This window comes from Astatotilapia calliptera, chromosome 11, assembly GCF_900246225.1.
Source record: "Astatotilapia calliptera chromosome 11, fAstCal1.2, whole genome shotgun sequence".
NCBI lineage: Eukaryota > Metazoa > Chordata > Actinopteri > Cichliformes > Cichlidae > Astatotilapia > Astatotilapia calliptera.
In genome coordinates this window covers 30,113,981-30,136,645 of record NC_039312.1, presented here as the reverse complement: position 1 = coordinate 30,136,645, position 22,665 = coordinate 30,113,981, and the positions used below count along the sequence as shown (strand labels likewise).

General features: G+C 41.0%; 1 protein-coding gene across 5 annotated transcripts in view; it reads left to right on the top strand.

Annotated features, from left to right (window-relative positions):
* Positions 1-21,944, top strand: part of scap (SREBF chaperone) — a 30,145-nt gene extending 8,201 nt beyond the window's left edge. For 4 of the 5 annotated variants that reach the window (XM_026183810.1, XM_026183809.1, XM_026183806.1 and 1 more), the window contains 20 exons: positions 251-408; positions 897-1,117; positions 2,837-2,942; positions 3,689-3,861; positions 6,565-6,691; positions 8,356-8,468; positions 8,556-8,650; positions 8,802-8,900; positions 8,984-9,196; positions 9,586-9,971; positions 10,454-10,603; positions 16,593-16,794; positions 17,358-17,473; positions 18,029-18,572; positions 18,664-18,749; positions 19,140-19,222; positions 19,459-19,625; positions 19,819-19,899; positions 20,071-20,277; positions 20,663-21,944. In XM_026183810.1, coding sequence (XP_026039595.1) covers positions 251-408; positions 897-1,117; positions 2,837-2,942; positions 3,689-3,861; positions 6,565-6,691; positions 8,356-8,468; positions 8,556-8,650; positions 8,802-8,900; positions 8,984-9,196; positions 9,586-9,971; positions 10,454-10,603; positions 16,593-16,794; positions 17,358-17,473; positions 18,029-18,572; positions 18,664-18,749; positions 19,140-19,222; positions 19,459-19,625; positions 19,819-19,899; positions 20,071-20,277; positions 20,663-20,908 — 3,573 coding nt within the window. In that variant the 3' untranslated portion in view covers positions 20,909-21,944. The remainder of the gene's footprint in view (positions 1-250; positions 409-896; positions 1,118-2,836; positions 2,943-3,688; positions 3,862-6,564; positions 6,692-8,355; positions 8,469-8,555; positions 8,651-8,801; positions 8,901-8,983; positions 9,197-9,585; positions 9,972-10,453; positions 10,604-16,592; positions 16,795-17,357; positions 17,474-18,028; positions 18,573-18,663; positions 18,750-19,139; positions 19,223-19,458; positions 19,626-19,818; positions 19,900-20,070; positions 20,278-20,662) is intronic. The other variant, XM_026183807.1, reaches the window with a different exon arrangement.
* The last annotated feature ends 721 nt before the right edge of the window (positions 21,945-22,665 follow it).

The window sequence follows — 22,665 nt, the reverse complement described above, 5'->3', positions numbered from 1 at the left end:
TTTTAATCTTAGGCTTGAATATTCAAAAATGATGGCTGGGCAAAGCTGGAGGCTCATAAATAGTAAAACAGTGGCTCACACGATTTGTCAACACTAGTTTTAATTTGCTGTAACAAGGGGAATAAGAAACAAAGAATACGTTTTTAGTTAATATTAAATACTAATATTAAAATCAGTCAGCAGTAGTAGCTGGTTCATTGTACTTAATCACAATCTGTTTCTTAATAAGTTGCCTACATGTTTGCCCTAGTACCGGGGTCCTCCGGTCGCCTACATCCAGCAGGTGTTGGTGAAGGCAGCAGTGTCTCCATGGGACAACAGCCTGGTGCCGGTGGATGTCTTTCGGTCGCCTCTTGGTCGAGTCTTCAATCTGCTGGAAGAGATCCGCAACCATGTTCACTCCGACAGGTAAGCTTGGGTGCACTGATATGTGACGGTGGTAAATTTGCAGTAACACAATGAAAAAATACTACATTATGAAGTGTAGTCTAAGTATAAGGAAAGACTAGAGCAGAGGGCTGTGGAAGGAAAGCTGTGAACCAAAAGCTTCTTTGTTTAGTCCAAGGGGGGGGGGGAGATAAACATCAATGACCTTGAGTTATTGATCTGTTGTAAACTACAAAGTTTATGGTTTGTTCTGTTTGACTAATCTACTGTATCAATGATAGTTCCCAGAACAGTTTGCTTTGCTTTTGTGCTTCTGGTTTCAATTAAATACTTGTTTAACTACTTTTACATTAACGATTTATTGCTGTTCAATACTTTATTAGTTTATTTAAATCTCATTTATTCCAGGAGCATTTGGTATCCGTGAGCTGTACTGCATTGATTTCCTCGTCTTCTGTCACACCTCCTCTTCTCTTGTCTTTACCGCTGTCTCGTTCTTGTCTTGTCAGCTCCGGCATTCGCAGTCTGGAGTCTTTGTGTCTCCAGGTGACAGATCTGTTTCCAGGGTTACGGCGGATGCAGTCGGTGCTGCCAGAGCATGGCTGCCTTCTTGTTTCTCCTGGCAACTACTGGCAGAACCAACGGGAGCTGTTTGACTCGGACCCCGACCCCCTCAAGACCATCCAGAAACATGAACCGAAAGGCTTGCACACCTCAGCGACATTGCGAGGTAGTAATTTGGAAAGCTCTGATTCAGTAGTGGCCTCCCCTCGTGTGTGTGCAGTAGGTTCTGTGTACAGTATTGCTAACAAACCATTCCCTTGACAGACCTTTGATCAACAAGCGAGTACATAAATATAACTCAGTTTGGTCTGCTACCATATTCTACTCAGAAAAAGCCCTTGGACATTTTTCTTTTTGAGGTTCTACTCACATTCTAATAATTGTTACTGTAACCAACTGTGTGACTTGTGTGATCACTGCGTACCCTGCCAAGGAGTGGTTAAGTGAATGTGTTCAGACAAAGTCTCTGTCACCGTCCACAGAGCATGTGGTGTCATCCTGAAGCGTGCCCAAGATTAGAGCTTCAGTGCTTCCTTAACTGGTCCTTGTGAAAATCGATGTATTAAGTAATTAACAAATCGTAATACAATAGGACATTGTCATTGTGTCCGAAATGTTCTCACGCCTGTCAGTAGGTGTGGGAGCATTTTTTTTATTTTGACAAAATCTGAAAGCTCCAGTCTGGCCTGTGTTATTGCTTTTTGCCATGCAATGATCCATGAGATGACTAATTCATTCTGAACTACAGGCATTTTTAAATAGTCTGTCAGAAACTGCCATTGGTGGTCACCATATTGAGTACCTCGTGCCTGTTGTATAGTCTGTTAAAGTGCAGGGGAAAAGAATGTGTTATACTCTGACTGCCTTGTTGAAAGTAGTCTGCCATCATTCAGCATGAGTAATTGTTGGTAGTAGTGAGCAGGGGATTAGTTGTATCAGCCAACTAAGAGGCTTTCGTATTGACAGAGAACAAGCAGTTTCATTCCTTGGGAACTTATTGAATTCTTTTAAAATGCTACCCACTGACATAGTGAACCAAGTTTCCCCTTCAGCATTTTGCCACATCTGCCACTTCAAGAGATATTAAAGATATAGTCAGGGACAGCTTGGCTGTCAGATAAAGTTAGACTGATATGCTTGTTCACACTGAGCTGACTCGAGGCTTGTCAGCCTGGTTACATTGGGGATTATATTTCAGCTGCTCTTGCAGGGCAGGGGAGCCCCAAACTCCACCAGGTACCCAGTGTAAAATATATAACTATGAGAGATGGCAGTCAGTGAGGATGAATGCATTTTGAGGTCATTTTGTGAACGTATGGATGGATCTGAGTTTAGTGATTGTGTTCCAGGCTTGCATTCTAATGGCTTAGTTTTTAGTTTTATAGCAGTTGCCATTTTGGTTCCTGAACTTATTTACTCCTTTATAACTTCACCCTCATGTCTGAGACCAGAGCTGATGGATTGATTTGCTTTTCGAGTGAGCTTCAAGTTGTCGTTTAACTTCATTATTGAAACCAGGATGTTGTCACTTAGGGTTTTGGGGGGGGTTTTTTTGTTTTTGTTTTTTTCCCTGCTTTCACGTGTGCTCCTGATCACTAAGATGTTTCCTTGTGTTGTGACTAAGATCAAAAGAACTTGGTGACAACAGCAGATTCCCACAAAGCTTTCTAAGCCTAAAACTGCTCTAAAACTTCTCTTTTCTTTTCATTCTCATAAAGAAGTGGTAACTGTATCTGTTCTGACACAGACCTAAGGGATTTGAGAATGTTTGGCTGGTGACTAATAAATAACCAGTGGTCAACCTAAAGTGATCTGTAAAAAGATGGTCTGTTACTAGAATATGAAGAGTCTATTTACATGAAGATGTTTACTGTGTGTGTTTTAGACTTGCTGTTCGGGGTTCCTGTGAAGTACTCGGGGGTCAGTCACTACAACAGGAAGAGGGTGGTGACCTACACAATCACTGTAGTTCTATCCAGTTATGATGCAAGGTGAGTTACAAAGGCAATAGAACAGTAAACTAAAAGCCAGTTCTATTTAAATTTAGTTTTAAGGGATGTCACTGGAAAATTTAGTTTTTTGTTTTTTTTCTCGTTTCATATTTTTGTCATCTCTAACTCTGTGACTCTTGGACGGTAATGCTGCTTTAGAAAAAGCTTAAGACACAAAATACACACTTCCTTAAACTTTAAACTAATAGAGTTAAAATCGGTAAACAGAAATAAAAAATAATAATTACAAACTACACTTAAGAAATATATATTTTACTAATGGAACTAAATTGGAAAAATTTCAATCTTTTGTAGTTTACTAAAATTTTCAGAGAAGAAGCTTGAGGAGCGTGAGACTGGGATGTTTCCATGACTTTGAGTCAAGTGTCTTTTGGAAAGTGTTTTCTGTTGTATCGTCTGTCTGTTCTGGGCTTGCTCACGGTCAAACTATGTTTCTATGCATTAAAAACTAAACTAAAAGAACAAACCAACTCTGGAAACTAACTGAAACTGAGATCTACAAACTAACTCTGGAGCCTGAACAGAGTAGGAGTCTGTGACTTAGGTTTTGCATTTTATTGTATTTCACTTTTTCAATAGAACGGCATAAATAGTCAGAACTGTCTTCTCCTTGGATTAATGGCATCTGTCCCTCAAGGCAAAGTGTCTGTTTCTCAAAATTAAAAATGGAGTGATGAAGTTTGTTACTCCATGTGACGATGATTAATTGTTATTTGTGTGTCCAGGTTCCTAGGCAGCCTACGGGCCCGGCTGAAGCAGCTTCACCCATCCGCCAACTGCACCCTCAGAGATGACCACATGGTTCACGTCCACTTCAAGGAGGAGATCGGCATTGCTGAACTCATCCCGCTCGTCACCACATACATCATTCTTTTTGCCTACATCTACTTCTCTACACGTTAGTCCAACTCCCTTTAAATCTGCTTTGTACTCGGTGCATGTTCAAACATCTCGACTCCCCCCACCACTACCACTTGTTTGCACACCTCACCATAGTTAAAACAGAAAAGTGCCAGAGAATGAGGGCAAAACGTGCTGTGCCCTTTTGTGTGCACAAGTGTTTGGGTGCCAAGGTTGTCCCTGTCTGCTGCAGGGATAATCCTCACATGGGAACATTGCACACCGCTGTAAGAATGCAGCCACCAAACCATCGGCAGCTTGCCAGCACAAACATTAGCTCAGGGAACAAACACACACACTCGTGCACACAGACACACACACCGTCCAAGTACTCAAATGAATTTTCACCTGCAAGGTGGTTAAATTACTCACATTTGGCTCCTGATATGCACTTGTAATTGCAGTATAATAATTTAGATAATTATTCAATGAGACTACCGTATTTCCCGGACTACAAAGCGCACCTGAATATTAGCCACACAAGCTAAAATCAGGGGAAAATCCTGTTTTGTACATACATTAGCCGCACCTGACCAAAAGCCGCAGGTGTTTCAATGTTGACTTATCATATGTAAGAGAATGTGCACAAAGGAATTGTCAGGAAAGAGATGGCTGTTTGGAGACACACCCCTTTTATTAATATTTTGAAAAACAAGTTATGGGTACATATTTGCACATGTAGTACATAACAGTAACCTACAGCACACCAGAAAAATAGATTCGGACTACCTTTTAGGCTCAGGTGCAGTGACACGGCTTTAACAAGAAGAAAAGTCAGTCATTCACCACCATCTTTCTCTTCTTCCTGCGCACTAAAACCACCAAAGTCCTCTCCTCCAGTGTCGGATACAAACAGGCTCAGGATGGCTTCGTCATCCACTCTCAGCTTCTCTCCTTCGTTGTCAGTGTCAGAGTCGAACACCCTCAGAAGGGCCGTGGCGGTGTCCTCCTCTCCATCATCAGTCCAGCCCTTCAAAATCCGTTGGTGATCGTGGATGTTTTCACACTTTTCCACGCTGTCAGATTCCACCGGTGGAGTTGGGCATAACTTGCTTTTCGCAAGTTTATCGCCGCTCATCATCCACACCTCCCGCTGAACGCGTAGCGCTACTTTGAAGTTTGTTTTTCGCGCTACTTCGTACGGCACTACGTTGCCTGGCGGACGGACATGTGACTAACATACCACTCTTGAACCCCGATCCTTCCGCCAGGCAACGTAGTGCCGTACAACAGCGGAACAAACAAAACAAATCGTCTTACGATATGACAAAAATCACGGACAATCCATAGAAAAGCCGCACCTGACTAAAAGCCGCAGGGTTCAAAGCTTGTGCAAAAAGTAGCGGCTTATAGCCCGACAATTACGGTAATGTTTCTTAATGAACCCAAAAGAGAGCCATAATATTCTATAATAATACCGGAACACCTTGTGATCACAGAAAACATGAGGTAAACACAAGTGTAAGGTTTTATTTTGATGTCAGTATCTCCAAAGCTTCAGAGAAATACCTTGATGTTTGTTGTTAGCACATCTTTCCTGCTCTTGGCACGTTCATGCTGTTTTGAATTCTCAGTAACACAATATTTGTTGTTAAACAGTGAAACAAGCAAGAAATCACACACACACACACACACACAAAACCCATTACAATCAATGCAAACACAATTTTTCACTTTGCTAGTAAAATGCTGATATCCTCTGAAAATGTAACCATTCAGAGATGTTGAATAAATGGCTGTGCTGTCATTTTGACCACCAGAGAAATATTTAGCATGTCGCTTTTCTATGATTCAGATTTTTAGCATTTTTCATAGGGGTTTTTTGTTTTGTTTTTTTTGTTTTGTTTTAGCATAGTAACCAACATTGCCTGACTTTTATGCCAACTGAAAAGTGAAGAAACTTTGATTACACGTCAGAGCAGACTGGGCTGCTAGTGTCTCAGACAGTGAAGTGGTGCTGCGCAAAGTACAGTTTAAGGAAAAATTCTTCATGAAATTCACATTAAACAGTAAAAAGAAGGGAATTTTATTTGGGACGTGTGATATGAAACGGGGTCTGTGCAGCATTAGACAGTGGAAAGAATGTGTGAGAAAGATGAAGCACACAGTCTTTATTTCTGTTCTCCTGAGGTTCGAGGAAAGCTGAGAGGTCAGAAGGGTCCACGATGTTTCTTTGCTCCGATAATAAAACGGAGCTTTCTTTCTTATGTTGAGTCTGTTTAAGTTTCATTCTTATTTTTGATACATCGGGGTCAGAAAGTTCAGTTATTTGTCTCACCATTGTTTTGCTATCTGTTCCCTTCTGAGAAAGACCTCTCCTTCCAGTCTGGAAAATCAGAGTGTACACTTGAGGCTGCCTTGGAAAACTGTAATTGAACAAACATCTGTTACAACAATATGCAGCTGCTGTTTTATTTTACAGTGTAGTCATTTTCAGAATTGTCATTTCAAAGAAAACCTGCAAGTTTGAGAAATGGATAGCCTGTACAGTTTCATTTCATAACCCCTGCATATTTTATCAGCAAGCCTAGTGTTCAGTGTCATCACCTGCCATCTAGAAATGTAATTTTGGAAATGCTTAAACGCCTTCTCTACATGATCACCATCATTTGATTTAAGACAAGGTCTGGCTGAGGATTTGAATAGTTGTACAGCTGGTTAGTGTGAAGTCCTCAACATATCATCTTTTTCTTCCTTGCAGGTAAGATCGACATGGTGAAATCTAAGTGGGGCCTTGCTCTGGCTGCTGTGGTCACAGTGCTCAGCTCTCTGCTCATGTCTGTGGGTCTGTGTACACTGTTTGGACTGACACCCACACTTAATGGAGGGTAAAAACCATTTTCTACATACTTGAGTGTCTGAAGATTACTAAAGGGGTCTGGTCTCTGCTCTTGTTCATCTGCCAGGAACAGTAACGCACATGCCATTTTGGCAGCAGATGCTTATTAGATTTCAGCCTAAAACTTGAGCCAAGGAATGCAGAGACTGTTTCAAAAATCAGGCAGCCAAGAAAACAGTTTAATCAAGACGCAGCAAAAATGTATGTTTGCATCACTGAGAGCAACTTGGTACTTGTACTTTCATGACTTATACTCATTGTTTCCCTTGATTACACCAAAGCAAGGAATCAGTTTCATTACAGTCAGTGCTATTTTTTTTTTTTCTTCTCGTGTTTGCATGTAGAAACTAATGCATATGGCATCGTTGTATGTTAGTTAACTGAAGTAGCTTCCAGTGCTATTGCACTTACCTTCCACAGTAGCTTTAACTTCAGACTGTAGTGATTAGCACTTGAATGCTCCTTACACTTTTAAGTGCATGAACTGTTTTTACAGTACATTTTCTTTATTATGAATGCTGTTTAAACCAGCCTAAAAGCTGTCTTCATGCACGCTCAATCATCCAGGTAAGGAAGTCCTAAAAAATTCATTCTGTACGTCTGGATGTAGCGTTTTCAGGAAACTCTCTGAAAACACTGTCCAAATGAACCGAGTCAACTCTTTGCGGCAGCCTGAAAAGACTTACTAGCTAATATTTTTAAGAGGTTGAAGGATGAGTTTAACTTGTGAATCACTACTGAAATTATGTCTGCAGTAATTTCATTGTTCTCCTGCTCTTACTGACATTCAAATATATCCTGTTAATGTTAACACCTCTAGCTGGCTGTCAGTTGTATCCTTATTTTTACCAACTCACGTGCACGTACCTGACTTTTGACTTTCCTCTTCTTCTGTATTGATCATACATGGAGTTCTATTAATGATCACTTCATGTGGGCAAACAGCGTGTTAGTGTGTATGAAAAAGGAAGAACACTGTGTGGAAGTGGGATGGACTGAAATATGGGGCAGATGTATTCAGATACTGACGTTTAATGGCTGTCCAATCGTGAGCTGTTTATTAGGAAGCAGACCTCATGGCGTGACAGTGGTACTGTTAACCAGCCACTAAGATCCATGCAAGTCCTCCATGGGCTGTGAATGCCCAGGCCATGTGCTTGCATAAACACACATCAAGGCCAACGTACCAAAACTATGACTGCAACATGCAAATCTGCAGAGTCATAATCGACTCCACACACAAAGCTGGTGAGATACAGATAGTGTTGGGTGTGTGTGTGTGTGTTTTATTATGTACAGTGTTACTGAGTGTGTGTGTGTGACCCAGTTATACACTTGCCTCATCTAAAGCTTATCTATCCTGTCAAACTAATCTGTCACACATACTAATCTCAGGGAAATTCCCAGCTATGTGGGCCAAGAATTTAAAAAAAAAGAAATTGAACCCTAAATGACTGATTTTATAACTAAAAAACAAACAAAACATAGGAGTGGACCACATACATTTTCTCGGTGCCTTGGCGGCTGCATTATTAAAGTACATTTGTGTTTGTAATTTAAACAGAATTCCACACAGTGGTAATGTGGTGAAAGTGTATATTACCAAAGATAACTGTACTCAAAGTTGAGGGTATTTTATTTTTCTCCCTGCAGTGAGATCTTCCCTTATCTGGTGGTGGTAATCGGGCTGGAGAACGTCTTGGTGCTCACCAAGTCTGTGGTTTCCACCCCTGTCGACCTCGAGGTCAAACTGCGCATAGCTCAAGGTAAGTTTGGAGAATGTAGTTTAGTCATGGCTTATTAAATATTGTGCATTTCTTTATTTTTCCCTGATTGTTGCTCTGTTTTTTCAGGCCTTAGTAATGAGAGCTGGTCTATCATGAAGAATATGGCCACTGAGCTGTGTATTATCCTCATTGGATATTTCACTCTTGTGCCAGCTATCCAGGTAAGAGGACAAATGCTGGAACTGTTGAAGGAAGTGCACCAGGAGAAAACTGTAGTTAAAGTTATTGTTATTAAATAAGCAAAGCATAATGCTAAATCAAGCCAGGTGGGAAATGCTTCTATGTGGTTAATGTCTCTTCTGTTTATTTTAGGAATTCTGTTTATTTGCTGTTGTGGGGCTGGTGTCTGACTTCTTCCTGCAGATGTTTTTCTTCACCACTGTACTATCTATAGACATTCGCCGCATGGAGGTGAGAAACGCATATGCATACTTTCAAAAAACGATGTTTTAAAAAAAAAAAAAAAATGTGTGAACCTCATTATTTCCCTTTAGCTGGCTGACCTGAACCGCCGCCTGCCAGCTGAAGCAGGTATGCCTCCACCCAAGCCAGGCCCCCTGCGTACACGTGAGGTACCCCCTCCACCGCGACCCTCTCCGCATACAATCACTCTGCAGACACCAGCCTTTAGAAACTTGAGGCTCCCCAAGAGGCTGCGTGTGGTGTACTTCCTGGCTCGCACGCGCCTGGCTCAGCGCATCATCATGGTGAGAAGACAAATTCAGAACTGACTGTAAATGTTTTTGTGCACTTTGCTGCCATTTGTCTTCAACTGTCAGCTTCTAATTCTTTCATACAATGGCAAAGACTGACAAGATCTTTTTTTTTTTTTTTGGGTGGGGGGGTGAATGTCTGTTTCAGCTTTAAAACTAACAGAATAGCTTTTACAGTCTGCAAGCTTATTGCTGTGCCTACATAAAGCCAACAATGTATGTAAAGATGCCTATACTGTAAGGTGGATTCGTTTAATACAAGCATATACATACATTAGGTTAAAGTGGTCTAAATTAAGTAAATATCAGCTCGATGTAAAATGAAGCTGGCCACATATTCCAGCTAACTGATCAACATGACCTTTTTATTTTTTCATTTTTAGGCTGGCACAGTGATCTGGATTGGTATCCTTGTGTATACCGACCCAGCTGGAATCCGCACCTACCTGGCTGCACAGGTGTCTGAACAAAGCCCCTTAGGCGACACCGGGGGAGGTGGTCTGCCCCCACACCTGGGAGTGGCCCCGGTTTTTCGAGGTGGGGATCCTACCAGCACCTTGAGCATCCATCGTGCACCAGATCCAACTCCTTTACCTGAGAACCAATCGCAGGGACATCATGGCCCTCCAAGGGCAGGGCCCATTCCACAGTCCCCACCCGCTGTACCTCAGATCACCTGGGGGGAGGAGGATGAGGAGGGATGGAGGAGACTGTCCTTCAGGCACTGGCCATCACTCTTCAGTTACTACAACATCACTTTAGCAAAAAGGCGAGTGCTGCTGGGGAGTTTTTTGTTGTTGTTCGTCAGTCTGTTATTTTCTTAATTGGGAAACGGTATATTACACTGTAGCGGAGATCCCAAATTTTCCATAAAAGCAAGCAAAGCAGTTTAGATTTTCTTGCCTCGTTATGATACTGGTGCAGCATAATGTGTTGCTTCATTCCTGGCGTGTATGGGATGTTTCTGCAAAATGAAATGCTGCATTATGAAGTTTATATCAACTCCAAATAAAAGCTGGACAAAAAGAACAACTAATTTCTGTCAGCCATTCTCCACATGGAAAATGCAGCTACAAACAAGTAACCTACTTCAGTTATGTGCTTATGCGTTGTCAAACAAACACTTTCCCACTTTAAAGGTGTAAAAGCCAGGAACAATTTTTTTTGTTTCTTTTTTTTCTTAAGTCTTTAATTCTGCTTCGATGTTTCTTTCAGCTTCATTATGTCCACTATGTTATTGTCCTTTTACAGGTACATTAGCATCTTACCTGTCATCCCAATCACTGTTCATCTGACACCCCAGGAGGCCATTGACGCACGTCACCCTCAGGACACGAGACACCCTCAACCACCCATTCTCAAGGTTTCTGCTGACTTGCAGACAGACCTCACCCTCTACAAGTTAGTAGTCAGAAAGACACAGACATCTACCCGCTTTAAGTTTGAACTGCCTCACAAACTCTTTGATAAACCTGCATGCCTTAAGGTGTTAAAAGGGTAACTTTTGATTATTTAAATCCAGCAGATTTTCCATCAGTGTGGCTACTTGAGTTGTTTGCCCCTACTATTCTAGAGACTCTCATTGAAAAGGACGTTTCTCAAAGCAACATAAGCCTCCTACAGCTCTCCAAACAAGAAATGAAAGGATTTCTGTGAAAATGTTGATCTGACCAAATATATGCATGTAGGATCTACAGGCAGGGCAGCTTACCACCTGTTGGGTCATATTAATCCCCGCTTGTTTGGGTACTTGTTGTTTTGGGTTCCTGCTGTTATTATTAGTTCATGAGGAAGTTATTTATGTGTAATATGTAGACACATGCTTAACGAAATAAGGGGGAAATGCTGAAATCTCAGAATCCTCTGAATGCTACATTACCTGCCTTAATTAGTATCTTATGAAAGAAGGTACAGATGAACCAGCTCTGATTGTTTTTATGAGTTCATATAATTTTTTTTTTTTTTTTTTTTTTAGACAAATTTACAAAGAAACATAATTTTCTTAGCCTAATTGAATGAGTGATATCTTTTTCAGGCCCTAGCTTTTCTTAGTTTCAGTTCAGTTTAGCGATCACTGTTTTTGCACATGGTTAGAAAAAAACAAACCTTGACGTCACACAGCTGAGTGTAAATAGGGGCCATGGCAGGTAAAGGACCTTGACCTTCACACTTTGTACCTGTGTCATTGAACCGATTGCACCTTGGACACTGAAGCCTTTAAGTTCCTTCTGCAGTTTTGCTGAAGTTGGAGCAGTGAAGTACAATAGCATTTAGGGCATTTGAGCCATTCAGGTTTAGTTTTCCAGACATGAAATAACATAATTTTGGACTAAAATCTCTTTTTTTCAGCTGCAGTCTTAGTCTGTCTGCGGAACTGCTCTTGGAGGTCTTGCAAAGAGAAATCATGACACTTCTCTCAAAATCAAAAACATTTTAAGTTACTTTTAAACTTGTCAGTGCTGTAGATGTATTTTCTATTACAGTATTTAAGTTGACATAACACAGAAGGGAGTAAAAGAGCACCTACGTTTCATGCTTGGCTTAGTGTTCACTGTTGCTGGGCTGATGGTAATCTTCTTTTATGTGAGGTGAAAATGCAGTTTCTTTGTGTGTATTCTAGGGCTGCTCAATTAATCGAATTTTAATCACGATTACGATCTGGGCTTTCAACGATCATTAAAAATGACTGAGCCGATTATTAAAGCCTCCCTCATGCTTTACTCTCGCGCTGCTCCGTGTGGTAAGTCAAGCGCACCGCTCTCCATTTCGAACACGCGTCACAACAATTAAGAGGACCCGAGGGAAGCTCGGAAAGCTAAGCAGAAGTTATTTGGAGAGGAGAGTGACTGCCGTTGGTTGAAAAGAGGTAAAAAAAAAAAACTTCAGTGGTGTGGAAACATTATGGGTTGGCGGAGTTAGACGTGGATCAAGTAGACAGTGTGTAAACTTTGCTATGATGTAGTAGCTGCACCACAGAGCAACACTGCAAAGTTGACTAAACATAGATGTTTACATTTTTCATTTATTTCTTATATTGCAAACATTTGCACTGTTATCAGTATTTGCACACTATTTTATATTATTATTTAAAGTCATTATTCAATACATTGTTATTGTTAACCCTTTAAAGCCGGTCAGAGCAGCACACTCCGTTTTGCGTAACTATTTTTAAATCCCTGTAGAACCTGAACCGCTAAGCTAGCGCAATAATTTGTTTTGCATATGAAACCGGAGGAGTTGTACTTACATCTGATGCCATCAGCTTGTCCTCGGTCACGGTTTCCTTCCACATAAAGCTTTGCAAAAATTGCATAAAAAGCGCTTGCAGGAACAAAAACATAATATTCCAGAAACACGCTTTGCCGATCCATCAGCTGTTCCTAACACTTCCCACTTTGAAAAAGACTCAACTCGAACTATCGCATTTCCTGCCCGAAACCGGAAGTGATGTCATTTTTGCGGAAAATGTAGTTTTTTACTTGTAGGCCTTAAGTAAAAAACTATACTATACTTATACTAGTGTTTTTATAAGTCATGTTTGACTCTATACTTTTCTGAATAGTTGCTGGGATGCTTAGAACTCGAATTGCACAGCTGGAAATAGTTTATTTTGATGCACGTGCTGTTTTCTTTGCAAATTTGCATCATAGGATTGTTTTTTTTTTTTTGTTTTTCCTGCAGTATATAAAAATTGCTGTATCTCCAAAATAAAACTATGAAGACACTTGTTAAGTCTAATTGTTGAATGTTGCCATTGTGTTTCTTAAATTTGTACAGTCTTAGTTTAAGCAGTAGGATCAAAGCCATCTCTTTGATCCTGACCACCTTTCCAGCCACTCTGTGCTGGGGGAGGTTTTATTGTAGATACATCCTATCTGAAAGATCTGTTTCTTTTGATGTAAACTTCCTGGGTTTATGACCCTTTGGTCAGCAGGAGGTAACACACACACACACACACACACACACACACAGTGCCTTGTCTATGTAACCAAAGGGGGGTTGCAAGGGGAGGTGCTTTGTAAACTATTGTTTGAGGATTGTCAATAAAAGGCAGCGAGAGGAGGCCACCATTGGGGTTCTTTGTCGTGCTGGACACAGATGAGGCCTCCCTTGTGCAAGTAATGGATCGATCGACTGTCTTGTTTTCTTCATGATGAATAAGTCTCTAGAATTAGCGGGGTTTGTGGAAACACAGACCCAACAACACTCAAAATAAATTTCCTGTTGTTGTAAACTATTTTTTGCAACTTTTTTGTATTTAAAGTTTTGAGGGATAAACCTCTTAAATTTCTCCAAGTAGAAATATATGTAAACAAAACAAAAACGATTTTCAATTTTTTTGTAGTTTATTGCACTTGTTTGCAATTAATGTAGTTACTATGGACTTAATGCAAAATATGGGCTATAACAGTTGTATTGATGTATAGCAACTTGAAATGCTCCCACAAATGGCACTACAGCATGTACAAAAAAAATAATATAAGCTCTGGCGGACTTGGTTCTATGGTAGGTCTTAAAGGGTTAAATAAATATCGTCAAATAATCGTGATCTCAATTTCAGTGAAAATAATCGTGATTATCATTTTTGCCATAATCGAGCAGCCCTAGTGTATTCTAATAATGCCAGGGGTTATCTCCGTCTTTAGCAAGTATTCGTATTCTCTAACTGGCCAAGCCTGGCTGACTTGTTTACTTTACAGGCTTTGTCAGTGTTTTTTGTGGGGCTTTTTTTCCTTACCCTAGCAGGTGACACATTCAGGGACAATGGGCTAATCCTGTGTGGGAAGTATTTACTGTACAAGAATATCTTAGGAATTTCTTCAGTGTTAGCATAGACTTCAGTGATGACTTTGGTCAGAGGTCAAAGTCACAGTGAAAAATACAATTTTAGACATAACTGCAGAAACTCTCACTACAACTAGACTAGCTGTCAGTGGCATGGCACATTGGCGAGCACGTTTAAGCTCACCCCCAGTTTACCATAGTACTTAAGGTACAACACCATTAGAAATGTTGTTAGATTGTTATTTTATGGAAATTAAAGTTTTAACTTTGGTTAAAATTTGTGAATTCTGTAGTTTAGCAAATCAGTCTTAAGACTAGAAGTGTTCTTTTACACAACAATGATGAGCAATCGGGGTGTGTGTGTGTGTGTGTGTGTGTGTGTGTGTCTGTGTGTGTCTGTGTGTGTCTGTGTGTGTCTGTGTGTGTCTGTGTGTGTCTGTGTGTGTGTGTGTGTGTGTGTGTATACACACAATATCAGTCCAATAAAGCTGCTAAAATGGGAAGATAATGTTCTTTTATCTTAGAGGGAGGTTCAGAGACACCGATTCACTGTCCTTTCCAGCTTTATCAGCTTATAACAGCCTCATCTATCTGCCGCAACAACACTGTACCGTGTTGTGTAAACCAGTCTGTCACCTTGACATAAGTGTGATGTTTTTGGTCATCTTTGGACTGCAGATATGATTGCTATCAGCAGTTTGGTCGGGGTCATGACCTTCACAGTTGGGAATTGGCAACTGACATCAACACTGGTTTCGATAGATGGAAGGCCAGACTGATAAAGGTGTTACAAGGGAATTCTCTGTACTTTTAATCTGGAGCAAAGATCTTTACATGTAACAAACGAGTCAGCGTAGCCTTGTCTTGTTTAAGAGAAGTTTTGAACTGGATAAAGTCTCTCATCCTACTTTTGTGTGATCATACACGAGCGATTTCACAGACTAACACAAGAAGAGCTTTCCAGTGTTCCGCTTAACACAAGTTTTTCTTCTCTTTTTTGAAAGACATGGGGAAATTATATTTCCTTTTAAAACCATCTTGATCAAAAGCAACTTTAAACAGGAAAAAAGACAGCTAAAATAAAAAATTGTGCAATCAGTGGTTAAAGTTAATGACACAGTTTGAACCAGTTAATACTGACTCCATCTCATCTGTTTCTGATTTTACCTTCGAAAACCGCTGGATGTTTGTGTGAAGTAACCGTAGTGTGTAATAGGTCTGAAGACAGGATTAGAGTTCATCATCATTTGTGCTGTTTCTTCTTTTTTTTTTTTTTTTTTTTTTTTTTAGAGTAACATCTAAAATGAGTTTATAAATAAAAGTACATGGCAAGGACTGAAATGCAAACTCAAGTTTCCTCCTGTTCATTCTCACTGCTGTTCATCTGTTTGTATTGAACAAGTTCAAAAATCCCACTACATCATCACCAGAAACCAATGAGCTACACATCTCCCTCACAAGTGGCTACAGTCCAAAACGGAGCTAAAAGAAAGTGAATATTTTGCCGTTTATATTGTGAACATGAGTAAAACTGCAAATAAATGGCAACGTTGCCCCAGAGGTGCTGGATGTGTAAATAAGCAACTGTGTGTCAATGTTGGTTCCCCAACTCGTTTCTGCTGCCAGTAATTCTCCTGTTATTGCAGTTAAAGTGTTTTTAAAAGCTAACAGAAGTACACAGACTGCCTTGTTTTTGTTTCTGCATGAGTTTAAATGATGTCAGGGACTTTAGATGGATTTTACTCATTGGAAAACAAATGGCCAAAAAAGTAGCCATTAGCAAAATAAAGATAAGCACAGAAAGTAGTAGTAGTAGTAACCCTTAAAGCTCTTTTTCTGAACTGAGGAGTTTGTCCCATATTGGCCTGTTTGTAGAACAAGATTACTGACTGTGCATCAGATGTTTGTGCGATGTTTGTTTCCCTATACAGCTGCATTTCCAAAAATCCTGGCCGTCAAAATGTTCCCTTCATGGGGGAAAGGGTTAAAGCTCTACTTTCACAATGCAGATGTGAGGTTTTTTTTTTTTTTTTTTTTAAGCAGAGAAAGTCAACACTCCTCTGCCAGGTTATCATCACATTAGCTCCACATTCCACAGAAGAGCTGGCACATGCGCTGTTTCATGGTTTTTCTTTTCCAAGCGGTCAGTTCCACATATTGTGAGTTAGATTTGTACAGTTGTACTTGTTCAACACACAAACTATATAAACATGTGAGTGTGCAGCTGCAGAACAATGTTTTAGGTAAACATCGAGATCTGTTGTCAGTTATGAACAGTTTCTCACTTTGCTGCTTGATCTTTATACACTAGTTGGGCTATTTACTCATCTGACTGTGAAAGTGTCCAGATAATATTTTAGGAAACTCAGCATCTCCACAGTATTTTGTGAGAGATAAAAAGTCTGTTAGAGATCTAGAGCTTCAATTAAAAGGGTGAATTCATGGAACAGATGACACACAACAAATGTGCAGTACATTGAAAGATTTTGTGAAGGAGTTGACGAGCATATACAGAAGTTCAGCTTCTGTGTGATTGTTTCTGGTAAATGTGTCGTAGTGTGGTGGCACTGCACTCCTGACTCTTTTGTGTTGTCTTTGGATCCAGGGTGGCAGCTCTGGGCCTGGCTGCGGGTGTCCTGCTGGTTCTGCTGCTCTTCTGTCTGTATCGCGTTCTCTGCCCACGAAACTACGGTCAGAATGGTGTCCCTCACGGGCGGCGGCGGCGAGGGGACCTTCCCTGTGACGATTACGGCTATTCACCACCTGTCAGCGAGATCTCACCACTGCTGCTGAGGGGCCACAGTATGGTGAGACTAAGATGGAGACGCCGCAGTCTTTGTTTGTCCACCAAACAAACTCATAAGAAAGGCAACACTGTGCATATATAAAGAAAAAATAGCATGTGTTGTTTATTTAGTCAGATTTATTTGCACACTCCCTCTTTCCCTTGTCTTTATTTTTTTTAACAATGTTAGTTAATTTGTATTTCAGATGTATTTTAAGACCAGATCTCATCTGTGGTGCAGATAAATCCAGTGTTAATGAGTTCAGTTGCAATGACTCAGATACTGTAATTATATAAAATCTGCTTAGCAAATATAGATTAAATGTCAATTTGAAAAAAGGGTAAAACAAACAGCTGATTCCTATGCTTTATAGCGATTTTAAAAGATACAGAAATGTGTTTGTGCTGTGTTGAGGTTTAAGCCAAGAGTACACTCACACTTGCTCATAGTACTATACTACAGTACAGGGTGGGCCATTTAAAACAAAAATGCTGAATTTAATAAATGTGTATTAATTTCTTTTTTTGGCTGATCGCTTTAGTCTTATTTAAACCGGCTTCCTGCTCCATGTTTCCGTCCTGTAGGATATCGAGTGTTTGGCTAGCGATGGGATGCTGTTAGCTAGCTGCTGCCTGGCTGGACAGATCCGGGTTTGGGACGCACAGACTGGGGACTGCTTGACTGTCATTCCAAATCATGGGTGAGACACTCTTAATATCTTGTTTTAAAAACATTTCAATGTCATATTGATCTGTGAGATGTTTCCAGATTTGCTTTTACATTGTTAGGAATTGTTTGTTTGTTTTTTCCATTAAGTAAAATTTAGTTTAAAAACAATCTGTCAGTTTAGGAAATTTGAGGCTGAAAATTGATTGTATTAAAGTGAATATGTTGGAGATGTCAGGCAGAAGAGGAAGTCTACAGAGGTTCATGGATGTAGTGAGAAAGGACACTCAGAGGGTTGCTATGACAGAGGATGCTGGGATAGGGTGAGATGGAGGCTGGTGATCATCTGTGCTGACCACTAAAGGAAACAACTGAAAGTAGTAGTCATGATCTGGAATATGCAGTGAGCAGGGACAATCTGGTATTCATGGGTGGTTTTTAGATTATCAATTTATTTTTGCCTATCAGACCTTTTGTGTGTTAATGTTTGCCAGTAAATCTGCAAACGTAAAGTCAATCTATCTCTTCAAGTCATGCTAATGTTTTTTTTTTTTTGTTTTTTTGTTTTTTGTTTTTTCCTCCTTCTCAGGCTGAGGCGGAGCAGCAGCAGTGGCTGCTGGGACCACCGGAATGGCTGGGACAGCATGACCGGGGCTCAAGAATCAGAGTGTTTGAGTCCTGAACGAGACATCTCGTTTAATGGAGACGGGCTGACAGAGGACGAGCTCTACCCAGTAAGACGCCGCACCACGCCCAGTCGTCCCACTCTTTTCATTGACCAGCCCGATCTCACCCCGCTCATTGACACCAACTTCACCTCCCAGCCCCCTTCCCACCTGTCCACCGCACCCAGAGCAGGCTTTGATTTTGGAGGACTGGTGGAGCGTGCCTACATGGAGCACGAGCCCCCATCACCATCTACCTACGCCTCTCCGTCCTCAGCCTCCTCCTCGCCCCCATCAGGCGCTCAACTCCAGAGGAGTCCGAGCTTAGGGGAAGCAGCTACACCTGTAATCCAAGAAAGATCCCCGATGGCTGGGGCGCAAGCGGCAGGAGACTGGGAAAGTTCTGTCTGGGCCATGGAGCTCAGAGGAAATCTGATAGCTGCCGGGAGGAGCAGCGGCAAACTGGAGGTTTGTAAAAATTTCACATGTCACTCTGAAAAAAGTCATACTCTTGATCCGCTGGTGTTTAGAATCACTGTACAATTGCATCTGGTTACAGCTGTGGGATGCAGTGGAAGGGTGGCTACGCTGCAGCAATGAAGACGGTGTTTCTGGGATCACAGCTCTGGCCTTTCTCAACAACAGGTTAAACACATACGTGCTCTAAATCGGCAAAAAATATTTTTCGGTCATTTTAATGGCACACTAATTTATTTTATTTTATGTAATTTTCCAACCTCTTAAAAGATGTTACTTGCTTCTATAACATTAGATTGTAACACATCAGATGTATGCTGTAAATTGTAAATGGCCTGTATTTGTATAGCGCTTTACTTAGTCCCTATGGACCCCAAAGCGCTTTACACTACATTCAGTCATCCACCCATTCACACACACATCCACACACTGGTGATGGCAGCTACATTGTAGCCACAGCTGCCCTTGGGCACACTGACAGAGATTCAAAAGTGTGTCATCCTACTTGTGGCTACTATGCGTGGCTGTTCTTTATTCGGAGTGTCTCTTCCTTCCCAGAATTGTGGCAGCTAGGCTGAACGGGTCCTTGGATTTCTTCACTGTTGAGATGAACAAACCTCTGGGTCTGCTGCAGTACAGAGGTGAGGCTTGAAATGTTTCTGCATCAGTGTTGTATGAGTTAGATTTTTAATTGGTGAAAAATGTACAGTATGAGTTTTTGTTTTTTTGGTTTTTTTGTTTGTTTTTTAATTTAAAAAGAAAATGAGATGAGGTAAACCTAAGTGGAGGGTTTTTCTAGTTTTGTGGGGTTCTTTTTTCCTTTTTTGTTTTTTTTTTTTTCCCCCCTCTTCCTCACGTAAATAATTTTTCCCTCCAGGTCCCCCTGGGCGAAGCAGCATGCCTCAGTCTCCCTGTTACAGCAGTGAGGATGTGATCAGCTGCCAGCTCACACGCTCCGTACAGTGTGCTCACCAAAAGCCGATCACGGTGCTTCGTGCAGCTGCCGGCAGAGTCGTCACTGGCAGCCAAGACCACACAGTCCGGGTAACAGACCTGCACTCTGTCCTTTTTATTTCAAGTACAACAAATATTGTTTTGATTTCTCATTAAACTCAATAGAATGGATCTTACTGGCAGTAAAAAAAAAAAAAAAAAAAAAAAAATATGAGCAAACTCCAAAAGCAGTCTTTGTGATAGTGCTTTTAATAGATCATCCTTATCTGCGTGTGCTGTTTAGGTTTATCGACTGGAGGACTCTTGCTGCCTCTTTACCCTGCAAGGTCACTCTGGAGGGATTACAGCCATCTACTTAGACCAGGTCAGCAATATCCCCGCGTCTCGTAACATTTCATATTGTGATAACGGAGGTATTGGTGAATATTTTCTCTAAAAACCGTGGGTCAAAATAGAGGAATTACCAAAGTAAAACCACGAAGTTGTTTCATGAAACAGTAAATTAGACTCTCAATTACAAACTTTTTCCTCTCAGACGATGGTTCTAGCAAGCGGTGGGCAGGACGGCGCCATCTGCTTGTGGGATGTCCTGACAGGGAGCCGAGTCAGCCATGTTTACGGTCACTGTGGTGATGTCACCTCGCTGGTGTGTACAACCTCTTGTGTCATCAGCTCAGGACTGGATGACCTCATCTGTATCTGGGACCGCAGCACTGGAATCAAGCTGTACTCAATACAGCAGGTACTGTGCTCAGTCTCCTTCACGTCTTTATTTCTTTAACTCTCTAAAGCCTAACCTGGCATCAGACAGGTGTTTTGCAATTATTATTTTTTCAACAGTGTAATTCCCTGTAACTCCAAAATTCCAACTGTTTAGCTCCCTTTAACTGTCTCCTGTTTGCATACCCAACTGGCCATATTCAGTGTGATAGTACTCGGCTGTGTCTCTATATCTGACAGAGACTAAAGAAACTCTCCTTAGTCATCACAAAAAGCTTTCCAAAAATGTCCTGATTTCTAATCCTTTACATGATAAGCTTAATTTCTCAAGAATACAAACAGTAGTTGGAGCCCTTAAAATGCGTTACACAGCAGTCTGTTATCAGCTTCTCTTTTCTTCCCACCAGGAGGTGGGTTGCGGGGCCAGTCTGGGTGTGATCTCAGAGTCTCTGCTGGTGACAGGGGGGCAGGGCTGCGTCTCCTTCTGGGACCTGAATTTCGGCGACCTGCTGCAGACGGTGTACCTGGGTCAGAGTAGCGACGGTCAGGGTGTCCGGCAGCTGCTGGTGCTGGACAACGCCGCCATCGTTTGCGACTTTGGCAGCGAGCTCAGCTTGGTCTACGTTCCCTCGGTGTTGGAGAAACTGGACTGAGAAGGGCTGGCAGCTATCAGTGGGAACAGTCAAAGGATCCAGTTTTTGCTTTGTTTCGTTGCTTCTGGCGTTTGGATGATGTGCGATCATTAGATACAAGACTGTTTTAACAGGGAGGTGTTTTAAAGTCTGAATATCATGAGGAAAAACTGGCCGTTGAACCTACTGCGTTTTATCAGAGCCATCTTACTGACGTTACGGAAGGTCACGAGTTTGGTTAAGGTTGGATTTTTCTCACTTGAAGGGAGCTCGCCAGTTCTGAGTTTGTGCTTTTTGTGCACGCACATTTGTTTTTGCAGATCTGCCCTCTATGCTGCTCACACAGGGCGGGGGGAGGCTTGTGACCCCACCCACCCAGAGAGGAGGACCATAGAGCTCCTCTTTTTTGTTTTGTTTTCTTTCTTTTTAATATTCCTGCTGTGCCGTGCGCTCAACAGCGAAGTGCAGCCACAGAGAGCTCGACAGGTCCATCGCCTGCGGGGATGAATTGAGCGTGTGTGTGTGTGTGTGTGTGTGTGTGAGAGAGAGATTGATTGAATGAGTTTAGACCCTTTTTATAGTAAAACTGCTGAGAACAAAAGTTGATTGGTTATGTGTGCGTTTGTGTGAGGGAGAACCAATGATTACTGTATAAACTAAACCTCCAGAGGGGGCTGTTTTTATGTCTACATTTATTATTTATTAGCGATACTTTTTTTTTTTTTTTTCCCTTTTTGAGTAACAGTTTGTATATGAATGACTAATCACAACTTTTAAATAAGACCATAATAATGTGGAAAAGGTGACTTAAATGTAAGAAGGTGTTTATTTGTTTGGCAGCACTGGGCTTTTGGTTGTTTGTAACACTGAGGTGGAAACACGTGTGTTTGTAGATTTGGAGGCCGCAGGGAGGCAGAAAGGGTTCCTCCTTTACCCCATCCTCGGCCTCTGACTCTGGGGTTACTGATGCTGTATGAGGGGCTGCTTTTCCCCAGTGTGTTACACCTTCATCAGGCTACCTCCATTTTTCAAATAGCTTGAATTTTGGATGGATGACGTTGCGTTTTTTTTTTTTTTTTTTTGTTTTTTTTTTTTTTTGTTTTTTGTTTTTTTTTTGTTTTTTTTGTTTTGTTTTTTTAATATAAATGCATTCTGTGCTTTAGAGAGTTTTTTTTGTTTTGTTTTTTTAATCACCATTTAGCTATAACTTGGTCACCTGATATCATTTTTAATCCACAATCTTTAATTCAAGCCACAAAGGGTGACACAACCTTGTCGACTACTTGGATCACGTTAGATATACTGTGTGTATATTTTTAGTTTTTGGTATGTTGTTGATGCACGCTTAAGCAGAGTTTGTCCTGAAACCTGTTCTTCTTTTCTTTCTTTTTTTTTTTTCTTTTTTTTCAGCGACCAGTTGGTAAAAATCTGAAGGAAGGTAACAGTGAATGCATCCTGTCCCTAATTTTGCATAATACTAGTACATTTTAAAACAGTTTGCAGTATTGATGTTGGATTTTTCACATCAGGAATGGGTTTGAGATATAACCTTTTCAAAATTTGGACCTGACACATGTGACACTGTTCAGATAATCTTTTCCTGAAACACACGCAGTATTATATCACACATTTTTTAATTAAGTCTTTTTAATTGGACTAAACAGGAAATGTCAATAGTATTTTCAGTCAGTTTTTCCACTATTAGTCATACGGTTGCTCTCTGTCAGGTATGAATGTTTTCAAACACTTGCTAGACGCCTTAAGAAACCAGACAAAAG